Raw genomic sequence first — 15,960 nt, forward strand, 5'->3', positions numbered from 1 at the left:
GCTCTGTTCACACTTAGGTCAGCTCTATCAAGCTTCAGTAATATGGGGTAGCTTGCTGCAGATCTGTTTCTAGATTTTAAAAAATGAAATAAAATTTAAAGGGGTGGTCCAGAAATTGGACAAATCCCAGAGAAGACCAGGGAAGGTATAATTAGAGTTGAGCCGATCTTGAGATTTCAGGATCGTTTTTAAAATCCGATTTCCGATCATTTTCCAGCCGATCCCGATCGTGACATTTGCTCGATCGCCGATCGGGATCCGATCTTTCCCGATCCTGATTGCTCAACCCTAGGTATAATATAAAAAAAGAAATCCTAGTCACGGGTTCCTGGTGCTCTGGTGTCTGGTGCTACTCTCCATTCAGGCAAGTCCTGCACCGCTTGTGACTACTGAGACCAATCAGTAACCAGGCACAAGTAACTATGATTTCTTTCTTTAGGTTACACCTTCCCCAGATTCCTCTGGGATTTCTCCAAATCCTGGAAACCCCTTTAAGGCCAGTGCCCACGTAGTGTAAATGCCGCGATTTGGCTGCGGCGGAAACACTGTGGTGGAAAAGGTAGCATTTTACAGTAACTGCAAAGTGGATGAGATTCTGGCTAATCCCATCCACACATTGCAAAAAATAATCCGCAGCAGAAATGCTGCAGCTTGAAAACGTTTGTATTTTTGCAAACTGCAGCCTATCATCATAACTATAATAACGCTGGCGGTGTCTGTATATGTATAATGGAAGCAGAAAGTCCACAGAGGAAAACTCTACAGACTTTCTGTGAAAAGAGCTGCAGCATAAACCGCATTTCTGCCAAGGTTTTCCCTAATTGGTTTACGACTGCGGCCCGCTACGTGGGGCCTTAGCTTAAGGCTGTATTCACACTATTAATGGAATACTTGATGGAGCTTCATATTCATTACATGATGAACTCCAACAGTGCCTTATATTGTGTTGTAAAAGGGAGGATTCTAATATTACTTCTGACAGTAGTGTGAATGGAGCTTAAGTCAATGTAGAAAAGAGAAAGGGATCTGATTATGTCATAACTGATTATGGCTCCTTTAAAAGTGAAATCATGACACTAGTGTGAACAGAGCCTTTAACAATGGTATAAATGTATTAACAAAAATATGGAAACGTCAAGTAAGTGACCAGGTTTTCCCAGACTAAGGGAGGGTTCACATGGTGTAAAATCAATGGGAGCGTGTACGGCCGCAAAATAGCACGGCGCATACGATCCCCGCTCCCATTGAAATCAATGGGAGCGTGTACGGCCCACAAAGGCTCCCACGGCGTAGACGTGCCACATCACGCGGCACGTTACACCGTGTGAACCCTCCCTAATAGTGGTGGTCCAGCTCCTAGCAATGTCACCAATCAGCTGATTGATGAAGCTTTGTTGCTCTGGTGGCTATTCCAGGTATTGCAGCTTGATTTCAATCACTTGAATGGGACTAAGCTGCAGAAAAGCCATATGAATGGCAGAAAGGACATTATAGTCACAAAGAAGAGACAATAAGATGAGTAGGATGCCTGGAGTTGGACCCCCACCATGGGCCAATATTACAGATCTGGAAACTTGGGCAATATATAAACTAGATATTTAGAAAGGTATGAAAAAGTTCTATCTTATACCAAGTACTGTAGATGTTAGAGAATACTGTAGGAGCATTTGCTTGTATTGTCCTCAAGGTGCAAATAGAGACAGACTATAGATAAAGTGCAGAAGCGATTTGTGCTGTATACTATCTACAAGTACTTCGACTTTCCAGCAAGTACTAAAAATGAACAGTTCTCCTTTGGAGTGCAAGTGATTCCTTCTGTTTCTCTTTTTGCTTATCAGTCATTCCCCCTGCTGTTGTATTTTTGGGTCCTTTGATCTCCATCAATGCTTCAGAAGCTTCTTGAAGGTCTTTCATCACCTCATTTAGAAGTGTTGCAGAATTAACATCCATCCCATTGCCCTCTTCTGCCGCTTCACGTTGCCCATTTAAAACTTGGTTTAAAAGAGTTTCTGTTCTCTGTCTGCCACACGCCAGCTTCATCTCCACTTTGTTCAGACGGTCCTTAGTAAGATGTAACACTGAGCTATCATCTTTGCTTCCAAAGTCTATACTGCTATCAGACAAGAGGTCTCCCATGGAAGATGCTTTAGGTTTTTGATCAATGAGAAGCTTTTCTTTTGGCATTTGACGGCCCTCTCTGTTGTCTTTGACTTGGGGTGATATATTTTTCTCATCCAAGAGAAGAAGATCTGGTCCTTTAGTCAATTCTTCAGTATTATCTACTGTTATGTCATCCTCATGTTCAAGCATGAGCTTTTCTTCTTCCCCTGTGTCTTCAGTAGTCCTCTCTGTAGACATATCATTCTGCACATCTTCTGTATCATTTTGGTCATCATCCACATCATTTGATTCAATTTCACTTCCATCTTCTAGACTGCTTGTACTGTCTTTCTTCTCTATATTGACATTATTAGATCCAACTTGGAGAAGACTTTTCTTTTCTTGATCATTCGAGTCAAAGTTTACCAGGTTTTCTTTGCTTCCTTTTTCAGCAGATATACTTTCTTTATCCTTCAAGTCTGAAGATGACCCTACCCATTTAATCTTCATCTTGTCTGACAAAATTTTAGGTGGGGGTTTTGGTGGGCTACTTACTACATGACTTAAATTTTCTTCACTTTGACTCTTAGAAGCTTCATGTTCTGATTTCTTTTCCATATTTGTCTCAGCATTTTCAGACAGAAGCTTTTCACGAGCATAAACATTTTCTTTTAAGATTTTTGGAGGAGGAGCTGGAGCATCAACTTGTGTTGTTTCAGAAATGGAAGGTTCTGCGGTTTGAAGGTTGTTTGGTTTTATGGGTGGCATTGGGATCTTTACAGGTTCCTTCTGGGGTTTTGGTTCCTCATCGTTTTCTTTAGGAATAGGTGGAACTACTGTTAAACTTCCAGTGTCTGGCATTGGGATCTTTACTGGTTCCTTCTGGGGTTTTGTTTCCTCATCTTTTTCCCTAGGAATTGCTTGAACTACTGTCAAAATTCCAGTGTCTAAAGCTTCCAGGCCTAGTCTCAGGGAATCATCATCAGCAGCATCTGCCACCTACATAGGGACAAAGTAACAAACATTAGTGCTGGTTACTCAGTTATAAGAATTTACAGTCGTAGTGTATTTGCATATTTAAGATATTTAGTGATATTAAATTATTTGCCGATTTTCTGATGGAAGATTTGTCCTGTATCCTCAGCCATTGCATGAATTCATGTATTTGGCAGGGAAGAAGACATTTAGTAATCATTGAGTACGTGTACTGTAGATAGCACAACTGGACTCTTAAGCTGAGTTCACACGGGCTATTTTGGTCAGAATTTTGAGGCAGAATCCCCCTCAAAATCCTGACCAAAAAGACAGCTCCCATTGAAATCAATAGGAGCCAGTCAGTTCTTTTTTCAGAGCGGTTTGTTCCGGCTCCTTGAAAAAAGAAGGAACATGCTCATTCTTCAGACGGATTCGCCTAGTGACATCCGCCTGAAGACACTCCCTCCTAACTAGGTCCACTCATTTGGGTCTAATCCGGAGTGGGGTGCGCGACTGGATGCCAGTGCACTGCACCGCCATCCAGTCGCGGCTACCGGTTTTTTGGACCGGAATCTGAAGCATCCTCCGCGTCAAATTCCAGTCCAAAACACCCCGTGTGAACACAGCCTTAGCAAACGTATGAAGATTGTGAGCCATCAAGAAATTCCAAAATTTAAGGTGATTTTGTCTCTTAGCTAGGATTTCAAGAGACTTCCGTGAAGTCTACTTTTCCTAGTTTTTAATCCACTATATTTCTAATAAATTCACATCTAAAATCCTTAGACTATTCCCGGTATGTTTATGTCATCTAATAGTGATCACTCCTGGTGAAAATACTATTACATATATGGCAATGCTAGAAGATCATTTTAGTGCCTGTCACTCAAGTGTAAAGGTATATTCTTCTAGATGCTTTCTCACAAACCTCTTTGAGATGGATTCTAGTTGGAGGTCTTCTCTTTGCAGGTCCAGCCTTAGCCCGATCCCGAGTAACATGTTCAAGTGAGCATTTGGGGTCTACCTGCACCTAATGTGAACCATGACAAAACAGTAAAATAAGAAATTTATGGCACTCATTTCAACTTCCAACGTAGTAACAAGCTTTATTACATCCAAAATTATAAATGTTTCGGTCCGACGGACCTTCTTCAGTACATCGGATGTAGTGCAGTGGAGAAAGTAGAATCAAATTCAGATAGGATGTCCAGACAGGTCAGATGTTGTAGGTAGTATTTAGAATTTTTAAATTTGCATGCCCCTATAGGACTGCTGAAGAGGAAATGAGTACAACGTTCAGCTATGCCTGGCAATCATATAGAACTGAATGGAGCAGCCGTGTGCAAGGAAGACTGACACTTCAGTTAAATGGGGGACTTGGGGACCTTGTTCTCGTGATCAGTATGGATTCAACTACAGTCATCCCTCCACTGATCTACCAATTGTCTTCTTGCCAGTGTATAGGGAATAGTTTATTACTGAAATACCCCTTAAGGGTAAGGCCCCACAATGCATGATGCATTGCGATTTTTTTCCCTCAGCACTTTTCACAGAAAGTTCTCAGAGGTTTCCTCTGCAGACTTTCTGCTTCAATTATACCTATTGGGAAACTGCTGGCACTTCCATAGGTATAATTGACATGCTGCAATTTCCAAAACCACTCACTACGTAATTTACTGTAGTGTGAGGATGGGATTTGCTAGAATCTCATCCACTACACAGTGAATGTAAAACTGCAACAATTACGCAATGTGGGGTCCCGGCCTTAAGCAAAATTTGTCCTCATTCTTTTGTGCTTTTTAATGGAAAACAGAAAGGGTCAACCCCTTCAGTCACTATAAAGATACTTATGGCTTCTGAGTTCTATGAATTATAATACTTAAAGGGATTCTATCATTAGAATACCCTTTTTTAACAAAATACACATAGGAATAGCCTTAAGAAAGACTATTCTACTCTTACCTTTATTATTCTGATACACCCCCACAGTATCATATTCTCATCCCAGGATTCCCCATAGTTTCATGTCCCCCTCCCCAGGTTTCCTTCACAGCTCCATGTCCCCCACTGTGTATAGCAAAGAAAAAGAAAAAAAAACGTTAATACTTACCTTTCCCCGTTCACTCTTGTCTCTGGTTCCGGATTCTTCTAGGAACAACAGGTGCGATGTAAGTGACATCACTACATCGCGCCTCCTGCTTCCAGAACACTGGGAGCAAAGACAGCGGCTGGGTGGTGAAGCAGGGAGCGGACGGCTCCCTACTTCATCACAGGCGTTAACTACCATGGACCGCGGGATAGCAAATGTAGGACTGTCCCACTTTCCAAAGGGGGCCCCACTACCATAGGGACTGGTGCAAGTGCACCATTGGCCCTATGGTTAAATAAAGTGGCCCTAATTACATGGCCGACTATGTAATACACAGTAAACTCTAGTTCACAACTGGATTTGTCTAGTTGCTTCCTATCTTGCAATTAATGGAAACCATACAAGGGGATTAGTTTTTGTGCTATAGTTTAAGGCATGCATGTGAGCCATCTCGGTATTCTCGGTAGCCTCATGTTCCCCTCTCGTACTATTTTAAGTATGCATAGAAGACTCAAAAATAGGACTACATGTAATAAACACATTATAGACACAAATGGAAAAAAATGGAGGGAGAAGAAGGAGAAGAGAGCAGGGAAGATTCTGTTATATTCTAGCATGTACCCTGGTGGCTAGGTGACTCAACTCCAGAATGGGTTTACAACTTCCAGTCTCCAGATAGAGTGGGATGAGCCGGGCTCCATGACAAACTGACACATGGCTATTACACTTTAATGGATTTCCCCAACCACAATTTATAACACTACCTCATCGAAGACTTTGTTTTTGCCTCTGTTTATCCCATCATTCAGAGCCTGAATCCAAACATCTCTTTCTTCTGGATTCTTAGCTTGGAATTTCACTTCTTGCACCTATAGAAGATACATTTTGTCCATTTAGTAATTCATGAACTTGTGAAACAACAGTCCATGCAGGGCAGGATATGAGATTTATCACAAGGGTTATCGTGTCTAATGTCAGATTATCAGGAAAAGGGAATGTTCATGGTCACATTGTATCAGTCTACTCCTCCGCTGCTGACAATGTAGTGTATTGTTTAGCCTGATAACCTCCATATCTGTACAAAGGTTTCGATACACATTAGATGGAGGTTGGTAGAACCCAATGATTTTGGTGGAGATATTCAAGTACTTGGTGATGTATATGGGGTGCCCTGACTGTCCCTTGATAGATGTTGGGGGAAAAAGGGTCAGACATGTTGAATTTAACATGCCCAATTCTTCTATTCTCAGAGAATATAGTCCATATCCAGAGGTATGCAGCAGCAGCAGCTTACTCCCTTCTGTCATAAAGCCATTTTCCTTGATGATAAAGTGATCTCAAGTAGTGCACAGATGGATTTCAAGTGACAAGCTGCTTTACTGGGAAAAAAAGCCACATACTAATAGTTACTAAATACAGTATTGCACAACTCCCACTGATTCTATTGACTCACCCATTAAAAATGATAAGGGGGAAGAGAATACTCTTCATGATTTTTTTTTTTTTTTTTTTTTTATCTATTCAAACCTTTTAGTTTATTTAGAAGCACAAAAAAAAGGAAACAACATATACTGTGAACATATAAGTGAGAAAAATTCATCCACTAAGACCTAACACTATATTATTCATCACAGCTATACATATAATATTCAGCAAAACAATAGCAACCAAACAACACATTAAAAATAGAATACAGACGTGGTCACCCATGTATCAGATATAACCAGTAAGAGACTGTTCCACCGACATTGAGATCACAGGAATAAAGTGCAATAACCATAAAATACCCATTGTGATAGGGTCAGGGGATAATCATACACATTAGGAAGAGTGTGTGCCTACCTAGGCGTACGGAGACTTACAAGTCATTCCTGCTCCGCTAGGGATTCTGGATAAAAAATATGCAAATCTATTCTCCAGGATGTAATTAGGAGAACAGTGCCTCTGTATGCTGCCCTCTAGAGGGCAGCCCCCTTAACATCATGCATGACTCAGTTAATAAGCCTACTAACATGATGCGGATTTAATTGCCAAATTAGTATTTCTATTCCAAAAGGAACAGATTCCCAGCTATGGACAGCGCTGTTTCGGTCTTTTGGACCTCCTCAGCATAGTGCAGGGATACTGATTGGCAGAGTGAGAGACTATAGACCAGGGTCAGGGGATAATCATACACATTAGGGAGAGTGTGTGCCTACATAGGCAGTACGGAGACTTACAAGTCATTCCTGCTCCGCTAGGGATTCTGGGTAAAAAATATGCAAATCTATTCTCCAGCATGTAATTAGGAGAACAGTGCCTCTGTATGCCGCCCTCTAGAGGGCAAGTCTCCATAGAAGAAAGTATAAGACGGCAAGAATACACCAAATTACTTTGCTATCTGTTAGCTTACAGACATATGGATCTATAGAAACAATAAATTTTAATTGCAAATATGTAAATTGATATATTTATTTTCACTTATGAAGAATATAATTCACCTTAGTGCCTGGAGATGGGATCAAATTAAAATGCTTCTTTCGTTTGAGGAAGGCTTTTTGGTCTTGGCACCGTTCATAATTGGCAAGCTCCAATGTCTCCAGACACCTCTGTTCCTCCTGCAGAAAAAGAGAAAAACAGAGAATTCAATGACATTTTATTAAAAGCCAATGTAAATATAGTGAAGTCTCTTGGTTTTGGGGGCTGGTGTTCTCCAAGAAGATGTTCACATGGAAAACTGAAAATCCATCACTGAAAATGTGATCTGGGTAAAGAAGTGGTCTTCTCAAAGAGGTGTTTCTTTTGAGAGGTTTTCACTGTATCTTGAATACGGCGATAAATCAGAGACAAATGAAGCCTCGTACACTGAAGCTCACTATATTTTTTCCAGAAATATTTTATGTAGATGATTTTTTTTATTTATATTAAATATCATGGATTCAGAAAAAAAAACAAAAAAAAACGAATTAGTATTTTTTAGATCTATTTTTTTTTTTCATCTAGAATTATTGCTGTTATTTATATATCACTGCAATCGTCTGGAGCAAAGGAAATAATTTTATATACAGGAATTCATACTGTTTATAGAATTTTACTAGTGGGACAATCAGGAAACAAAGGGGAAGAGAAAAGATTATTTCTATTTATAATATTTCTTAATGTAATAAGGCTTTCTATAATTATTGTAGACCAACATGGATATTTAGGGCAGGCGGAGATCATACAGTACCTGTCTTAACACTAAGGAAAGGAAGTACTTTGAAAGAGGAGTTACTTAAAGGGGTATTCCCATCTCAAGGATCCTATCTATACTGGTAGCTTATGTAAATTGAAGACGTTTCCTAAATATATTGTTTTAGAAATGCTGCTTTGTTTTCCTGCTATGTGAACTTATTCCTCCCATTGTTTACATAGCGTTTCCATAACCACTGACCTGCATGATAGGACAAGTGATGTCACTGCTCTCACTTTTATCTTCAGGACAATCAGTTCAGCTAATTGCAGTTTGCTGATAAAGCCCTGATGAGGTTCTCTGCTTGATCATGGTGAGAACTGTGTGGTTTTTCATTTACAGCTGCACAGTCCTCTCTAGTCTTTCTTTCATTATGGAGAGAGGAGAAACAGAAAGCTAAACACTCTGGCACGGACAGCTGTCTGTGTAACAGAGGAAGATTTTGGGGAACAGTCTCTATGAGAGTAGATGTCTATCCATTTTAGCACAGGGATACTAACATTAATCATTTGTCTGTGCTAAACCACGAGGGATGCAGACAGTAACCCCCTCACTGTTCTATACCCCCAGGTTTGTTGACATTAATTCCTACTCTACCCCAGGGAGGTTAATGTAGATTAATGTAAACCCTTTAACTAACTGATTATGGAAATTTTTTGGCACTATTCAGCAACATATATTTGGATTACCTAATTTAAAACTAGGTGTGAAAAGTGAGACAAATAGGAAACACAAGGAGCGTACCTAGTGTAGTACATAAGAAATCTCAACCAAAGACATATGTGCGTAGGTGTGCACTCTCCACATATTAGTGTGTTATTTATAGGAGTAACTCTGCTGTGGGCAGTGTATACAGGGATCTTGCTTCTCCAGGATAGAGATATACAAGAGATGGAAAACCAGGATTGTGCTCATCTGAAGGAAGCCTCATACATAACGCCAATGCTTCGGTAATGGGTGCAGGTCATTAAGATATCCATGGAGGACAATGTTATTAAAATCCATTTGAGATGTTTTGAGTAGATGAAACTGATTTCATCAGGCATAATTTACAATACATACAAAAGTTAGTAAATATCTTACCTTCATATGTACTGTACCTGACAAAGGCACAAGGACGGTGCAAAAACATGTTGCATTTATCCAATAAACTTCAAGTGGATTTTAATACCATTGTCCTCTGTGGATATCATTTTTTTTATTACACTGTTTATTAAAATTTTTCTAACAACATAATACAATAAATAACACAGCGAGAGTACAATATGCTCTTCGATAAAGCAAAATCAAATCAACTGATCAAGACATAAAACCGAATGGACAATGATCAATATAAAATACAGCCCAACCCTCCCACCCATGTCGCTACACGCAGTGAGATTATGAACTGTCCCACCAATGGAATAGGTTATCGACCATGAAAAAGTTTGAGCAATTACTATGCTGTGTACCTAAAGCATTCATGTAGTGATATATTAATGGGTAATGGTCTTATGTTAATTGTGGATATCACTGCGTCCATTACTACATTAGTGGCATAATGTGTGAGGATTCCTCCAATTGAAATCAATTTAGAAAAAAACGTTTCCCCAACTTCCCTACTCTATAGCTACAAAGACTTAAGCTTGGTTCACATGGGGTATTTTGGTCTGGATCAAAAAAACACCTCCCATCGAATTCAATGTGTCTCTTTTTCCGCGAGCAGTTTGTTCCAGCTCACATAAAAAAAACGACATGCCCTTTCTTCAGGTGGATTCTGCGGCTGAATCAGACACGGTTGTCTGCGGCGACACTATCTCCCAACTAGGCCCATTTATTTGGGCCTAATCTAGAGTGGAAGGCCACGACTGTCGGAATCCGCGACAGTCACGGCTAGCCGCAGGAGGCGCTTTTTGGACCGGATTCTGAGGCTTCCCGCGGCTTCCCACATCAATATCCAGTCCAAAAAACCCCTGTGTGAACCCAGCTTTAGACAGAACATTGCTATTAAAAATATATACTCGAGTATAAGCCAAATTTTTCAGCCCAGTTTTTGTGCTGAAAAAGCCCCCCTTGGCTTATACTCGAGTCAGCGAAAAAAAAAAATTATTTATTTTTTTTTTTTTTTTGGGGGGGGGGGTGTCTATGACCATATGACCAGCCACAGTATTAATGTATAGAATCTCCCATAAAATAGTGCGAAAAAAAAAAGATTTTAAAAAAATAACAAAATAAAAGTTCTAAATCCCTCCTTTCCTTAGAATACATATAAAAGTAGAAAATTACTGTGAAACACAAACACATTAGGTATCCCTGTGTCTGAAAGTGCCCGGTCTACTGAATATAGGGGATCTGCAGTGCTCCTGTTCCATCGGGAAGGGGTTAGGAATAGGAATAGGAGCACTGCAGATACCCTATAGTCCGCCAGACTGAATTCCAAGTGGGGGGAAAAATCCCCAGTCCTCAAGGTCAGGGAAGGGGCAGACAGGCAACCAAAACACCCCCTCCCCTTTCCCAGCATCTACTGAACCCAAAAACTCCGACCATTTTAATTTTTGAAATTTTCCAGTAGCTGCTGCATTTCCCCCCTAGGCTTATACTCAAGTCAATAAGGTTTCCCAGTTTTTCGTGGTAAAATTAGGGGCCTCGGCGTATAATCGGGTCGGCTTATACTCGAGTATATACGGTAGGTACCGTACACCTCAAACCTCCTATACTTCATCAAGTATCTTATAGTACCCTTTATAAATACATATATACTTTGCATATCATTGCCTATTAAATAGAGACAACTTATTTACTACCAGACTAACTTTGTGGATCCCATAAGCAAATTTCTGAGCAGTGGGTACCGGCTTCCGGCTAGTATGGGCGCTTTTACTGCTCTCATTACCCTGCCCTGAACTAACACTATGCCTTGTATTGCCCTGAAGGCAGCCCTGGATATGATTTAACCAATGTAAAAATCCCAGCAGCCCTGCAGATTATTATTACAGCAATCCCATAGCTAACATGATTGAAATTGTACTATAACATTATTCTAAAGAATTGCTATTTAATGCCTCCTAATGTGGAAACATATGGTAAATCTCATTTATGTAGCTTTATAGACCAATGTGTCTTTACAGTTTGAGAGATTTGCCAGATTCTGCCAAGCAGCTGCCATGTTATTGCAGGAGTGACAGGTGTCAGGCAAATTAATCCCACAGATCCATCGTGTGCACAGCATATATTTTCCAGTGCTACACCGCCAAGTTTTCTGTTCATAAAAATGAGTATCTTGGCAGCAAAATAGGTGCCTGACATTCCTGAGAGAAGAGGAGACCAATGGTGACACCACATTCAGAATACTCACCCTGAGATCCATGTTTTTCCGGACATTGCAGAACTTTCCAAACATTTCTCAGTCTGAAGTTTATACAGATGCGATTGTAGACTAAATGTAGTTTAATAGACTTGGGGAACAGCTTTTATTTCCAAAGTTACAGAGCTGATAGCAGGCACATTGACATGTGAACTATTACTAGATCTATAACTAGCACTACTAGGTAAATCCTACGTTATCTATTTATAGTGAAGGTGGTTGTTATACACTGTAGGAGAAAGAAACTGAACATGGATCTGACCAATGTGTATTATATTGTGTATGTGCATTAAAAGAGTTTTGTTAGCTTAGGCATTGGGATTCTGTTCGGGGATTTTGTACCCCACTCCGCTGGAAAAATGTGGAGAGAAAAGTCCTGCAGGCTAAGGCTGAGGCCCCACTGTAACATCTCTGCCTGTTCATGTCACTGCGCCACTCTCTGCTCGCATGCGGCGGTGCAGGAGGCGTGTGCAGTTTAGTTCCTTGCTTAGAGTTTTTGGTTGCACTGTGTGAACATGGCTCTAGTTCTGTAATTGAATTTGCACCACACCCGTCTTCTGCCCTTGTTGCCTCTGTCCATGAAGTAGTTAAATTTGGTCTTGCCCTGTGATTGACAGCCTGCCTTCCTGTCGGGTCCAGGGCGGGTTCATCCTCCCCTATTTAGTCTTGGCTCACATTCACACTGGTGCCTGTTATTGCCTTGTGCTTGCTGGCTTTCTCTTACTGTTATTTTACTTGTATTCTTAATCCTGATCTTGGCTTTTCCTATTGACTATTCTTTTGGACTTCGATTTGGCACTGCATTGCTCGACTGTTACCGAACCCTGGCTAGCTGACCTCCCTTGTTGTTGTTTGTCTTGTCTGCGTTTTGTGTTTCACATATATAGGAAGGGATCGTCTCCAAGTTGCTGCCTATTACATAGCAAGTCTGGCAAGAGGAAGGGACAGTGGGGGGCTTCAGCTTAGGGCTCACTGTCTCTTGTGCCCCTACCTCTAGGGTTCTCCAGCAGCTACTGGGGAATAGTCATCTAAGCAATTCCCTAACACCCACGTTGCAGAAATGCAGCTTTTTTGTTGCAGATTTTGCTGTGGTTTTTTGAGCCAAAGTCAGGAGTGGCTACAAAAGGAATTGGGAACATATAGGAAGGACCTATACTTAAACCTTCTGCTTAATCCACTCCTGGCTTTGGCTCAAAAAACACAACAAAATCTGAAACAAAAAAAAGCTGCACTTCCGCAACGTGGGGCCTTAGCTGCAAGCAGGATATTCTCTCTGGATTTTTTCAGACAGAAACCCTAGCGAACCTCATTATAGTCTATGGGGTCCCACTTTTTAAGTTGATTTGGTTTTCCATTTGGGGACCTGAAGAACAGAGACTGGACGCAGAGTAAGATATGCTATCGAAATCAAGAATTTTGAGGGTTTGGTAAATATCATTATTTTGCTGCTGGTTATTTACAACAGCAGCTAAAAATCTAACATGGACCTGACCACCTGAATATAGTCAATAGGGGGGAAATAGAGCCTAAAATAGGGGGGTATTTTAGATACATTTAGCTTTAGGTAATTTTATAGCACAAGCTGAACAAGGGGCGCAGCTTAGATGAAAGTGGGGTATGGCCTAAGATGCAACAATTTGGGCATAAAATTCTGGCTGAAATGAAGCCAACCAATAGGTGGCATAGACCTTCGTCTAAAGATACACCAGATTTATCATCCAGTATCAGCCGTTGCAATAAATTTGGCATATTTTAGTATTAAGACTATATTCTCAAAACTGTGACCATTCTTCTAGTGCAAAATGGACATATTGGTCTCTTTTTATCAGCCATTATGCATGCATTTTATATCTATTCTGTTTCCATTTTTATGGCCGAGTCTCATCCGTTTAGGATGCATTTTTAATGGACCATTTAAAACAACAGATGAATTTCATTGGTCTTTTTTGTTTTTTTACTCACGGATCCCTTTTTGATAGCCATAATTCAAACATCACTCCATTTTACGTTCATTAAAAACTGACCCATTGATTTGTATTGAGCTTGTGTATCCATCAAACTGACCATTTAATCTTTCCATCAAAAAAATGTGAATATGCTCATTTTCATTGTTTTTAAAAAGGCTATATGATGCTCTGATGGCCTTTTCCATGAAAATAAGTCCTATTTAGCCGTAGTTAACACTGTCTAACTATTAGTGAATGTGGGCCTATGTGCTATATACTGTCTACAGACATTAAAAATTATGTTAGCTTAGGTATGCCATCAATGTGTGAGGAGATCCAATTGCTGAGCTTTGGTGGGCTTGGTAAAAATTTACTAAGGTTTGAAAAACTTACAGTACAATGTCTGGACCCATCTGGAGCCTTGTAGGAAAAAGCTCCCCATTTCCTTGCGTGAGGCTATGTGTCAGTTCTTGGATCAGACACCTAAAGTTCATAATTTGCTTGCATATCTAAGTAATATATGGTCAATACTCATGATGAGAAACCTCTATGACCAAATTTTACAGTAGGCATTATGAATTTGTTAAAGGGGCTCTATCGTTGCCAAAACGTGTTTTGAGATACGGATATGCCTGAATAGCCTTTAAAAACGCTATTCAGGTGTTGACACTAGTTTTTTGGAAAGACACCCCCCCCTGTTTTTCTTAAATGTCGGTAAAACCAATAGCTTATGATGCTCACCGAGCACCCTGGGTGTTCCCCAGGGTCAGCGAGCACCCCCCTGCATCATACCTCTTTCACGCCCCCTCCGTTGCTTGTGCTCCGTTTATGCCCTCCTACTCATTGCTGTAACAACCTCAATCCTCCATCCAGTCTTGCTCCTGCACTTTCAAATCCTGGGCATTCGCAGTAACACTCCGTTCTGAGTGCTACTGTGCACACCCAAGCGCTATTTTCTTGTAGCTCACTAAAGATCTCACCATAGTGCTTTGACTGCACACCGCTTGCTAATGCATTTGGTATTCCGTTTGGAGGGGGATCCCCATGCGGACTCCCTGAACAGATTACCAAATGCAGATGTGAACGAGGGGTAAGTGATGCCCTTTGGCATGCGGGAAGTGAAGAAACTGAAAAACAGCTGTGGAGTTAAATGGCACTAAATAGACCACTAGACTTCCACAAGGATCTGTTGGTGGTTTTGTGTGCCAAATGTAAATGATTCCCTTTATGGTATTGTAGCATACAGTTTTGCAATTTGAAATACAAAAAAAAAAAAAGTTTGATTCTCCAGGATGTCCTGTACAGGTCAAATCTATTCCATCTATCACAATGTTTCCTTCCTGTTCCACAACATGTATCTGCTTTTTCTATTTTAGCAGCTAGTTTTGTATCAGGTCTACTTCTCTAGACATAGTTAGTATTAGATGATCCAGATTGCATTGTTTATGGATCCTCAAGGTGGATAGTGTAGACTGAATAAGTGTGTTTTATATTTTGTATGTTTTATTGTTGGCATTATTTTACTATTTTCATAGCTGAAAGATTACTCAAATACTAGGCTCTGTTCACACAGACATGAGTCATGTTGTTAAAGTAGTATCTAAACATTTGCAGACCTTTCATTAAGGACAGTTGCGTCATGTGACCACTAATTTCACCACCAGTCCAGAGTTGATCTCTGGTATAAACATGATGTCAGTTTCACCTCTATAGCTGATTTCCTATGATCTACTGGATTACCATATGACTTAACAAATCTCTCTTGGTAGCGCTCAAACCCCTTTTTTCCCCACCACAATCCACTCTTCTTGTTTCCTTTTATGTCCATCCAGAGCTGTTGATGATATCATTTGTGTCTTATCTAGGAGAACCGGAGTGCAATGATATAATAAGTGAGTCCCTATGATGATTGACTGTAGAGTTATAAAACCCCCATCACTCATAATGTCTATACTATCTGTGTGCACTTTTTGTAGAATCTCTCGTTTATGTCTATAAGATGCAGCCTCACACTGCGTCCCCCTTCCTCCTGCTTGTAACAGCTGATAGGGAGAAACTTATCACAAGCAGGAGGCAGAAGAGACATGCTGAAGCTGCTTCACATAGGAATACATGGAAGACTCTGAAGTGAGTGTTTTAGGGTAAGTTCACACGGGGGTTTTTGGTCCAGAACCTGAGGCGGGGGCCGCCTCAGGTTCCGGATCAAAATACAGGTAGCTGCGACTGGATGCTGGTGCAGTACAGGACAACTTATAGAGGGCAACTTATAGAAAATCAGAAGGAAAATAAAAGACATTTA

General features: G+C 40.5%; 1 protein-coding gene across 1 annotated transcript in view; it reads right to left on the reverse strand.

Moving 5' to 3' along the window:
- Positions 1-1,598: 1,598 nt before the first annotated feature.
- Positions 1,599-15,960, reverse strand: part of PLEKHO2 (pleckstrin homology domain containing O2) — a 43,360-nt gene continuing 28,998 nt past the window's right edge. The window contains exons 3-6 of the mRNA XM_075273162.1: positions 7,642-7,758; positions 5,926-6,030; positions 4,001-4,102; positions 1,599-3,099 (exon numbers count right to left, since the gene is read on the reverse strand). Coding sequence (XP_075129263.1) covers positions 1,774-3,099; positions 4,001-4,102; positions 5,926-6,030; positions 7,642-7,758 — 1,650 coding nt within the window. The 3' untranslated portion in view covers positions 1,599-1,773. The remainder of the gene's footprint in view (positions 3,100-4,000; positions 4,103-5,925; positions 6,031-7,641; positions 7,759-15,960) is intronic.

Source organism: Leptodactylus fuscus, chromosome 5, assembly GCF_031893055.1.
Source record: "Leptodactylus fuscus isolate aLepFus1 chromosome 5, aLepFus1.hap2, whole genome shotgun sequence".
Lineage (NCBI taxonomy): Eukaryota > Metazoa > Chordata > Amphibia > Anura > Leptodactylidae > Leptodactylus > Leptodactylus fuscus.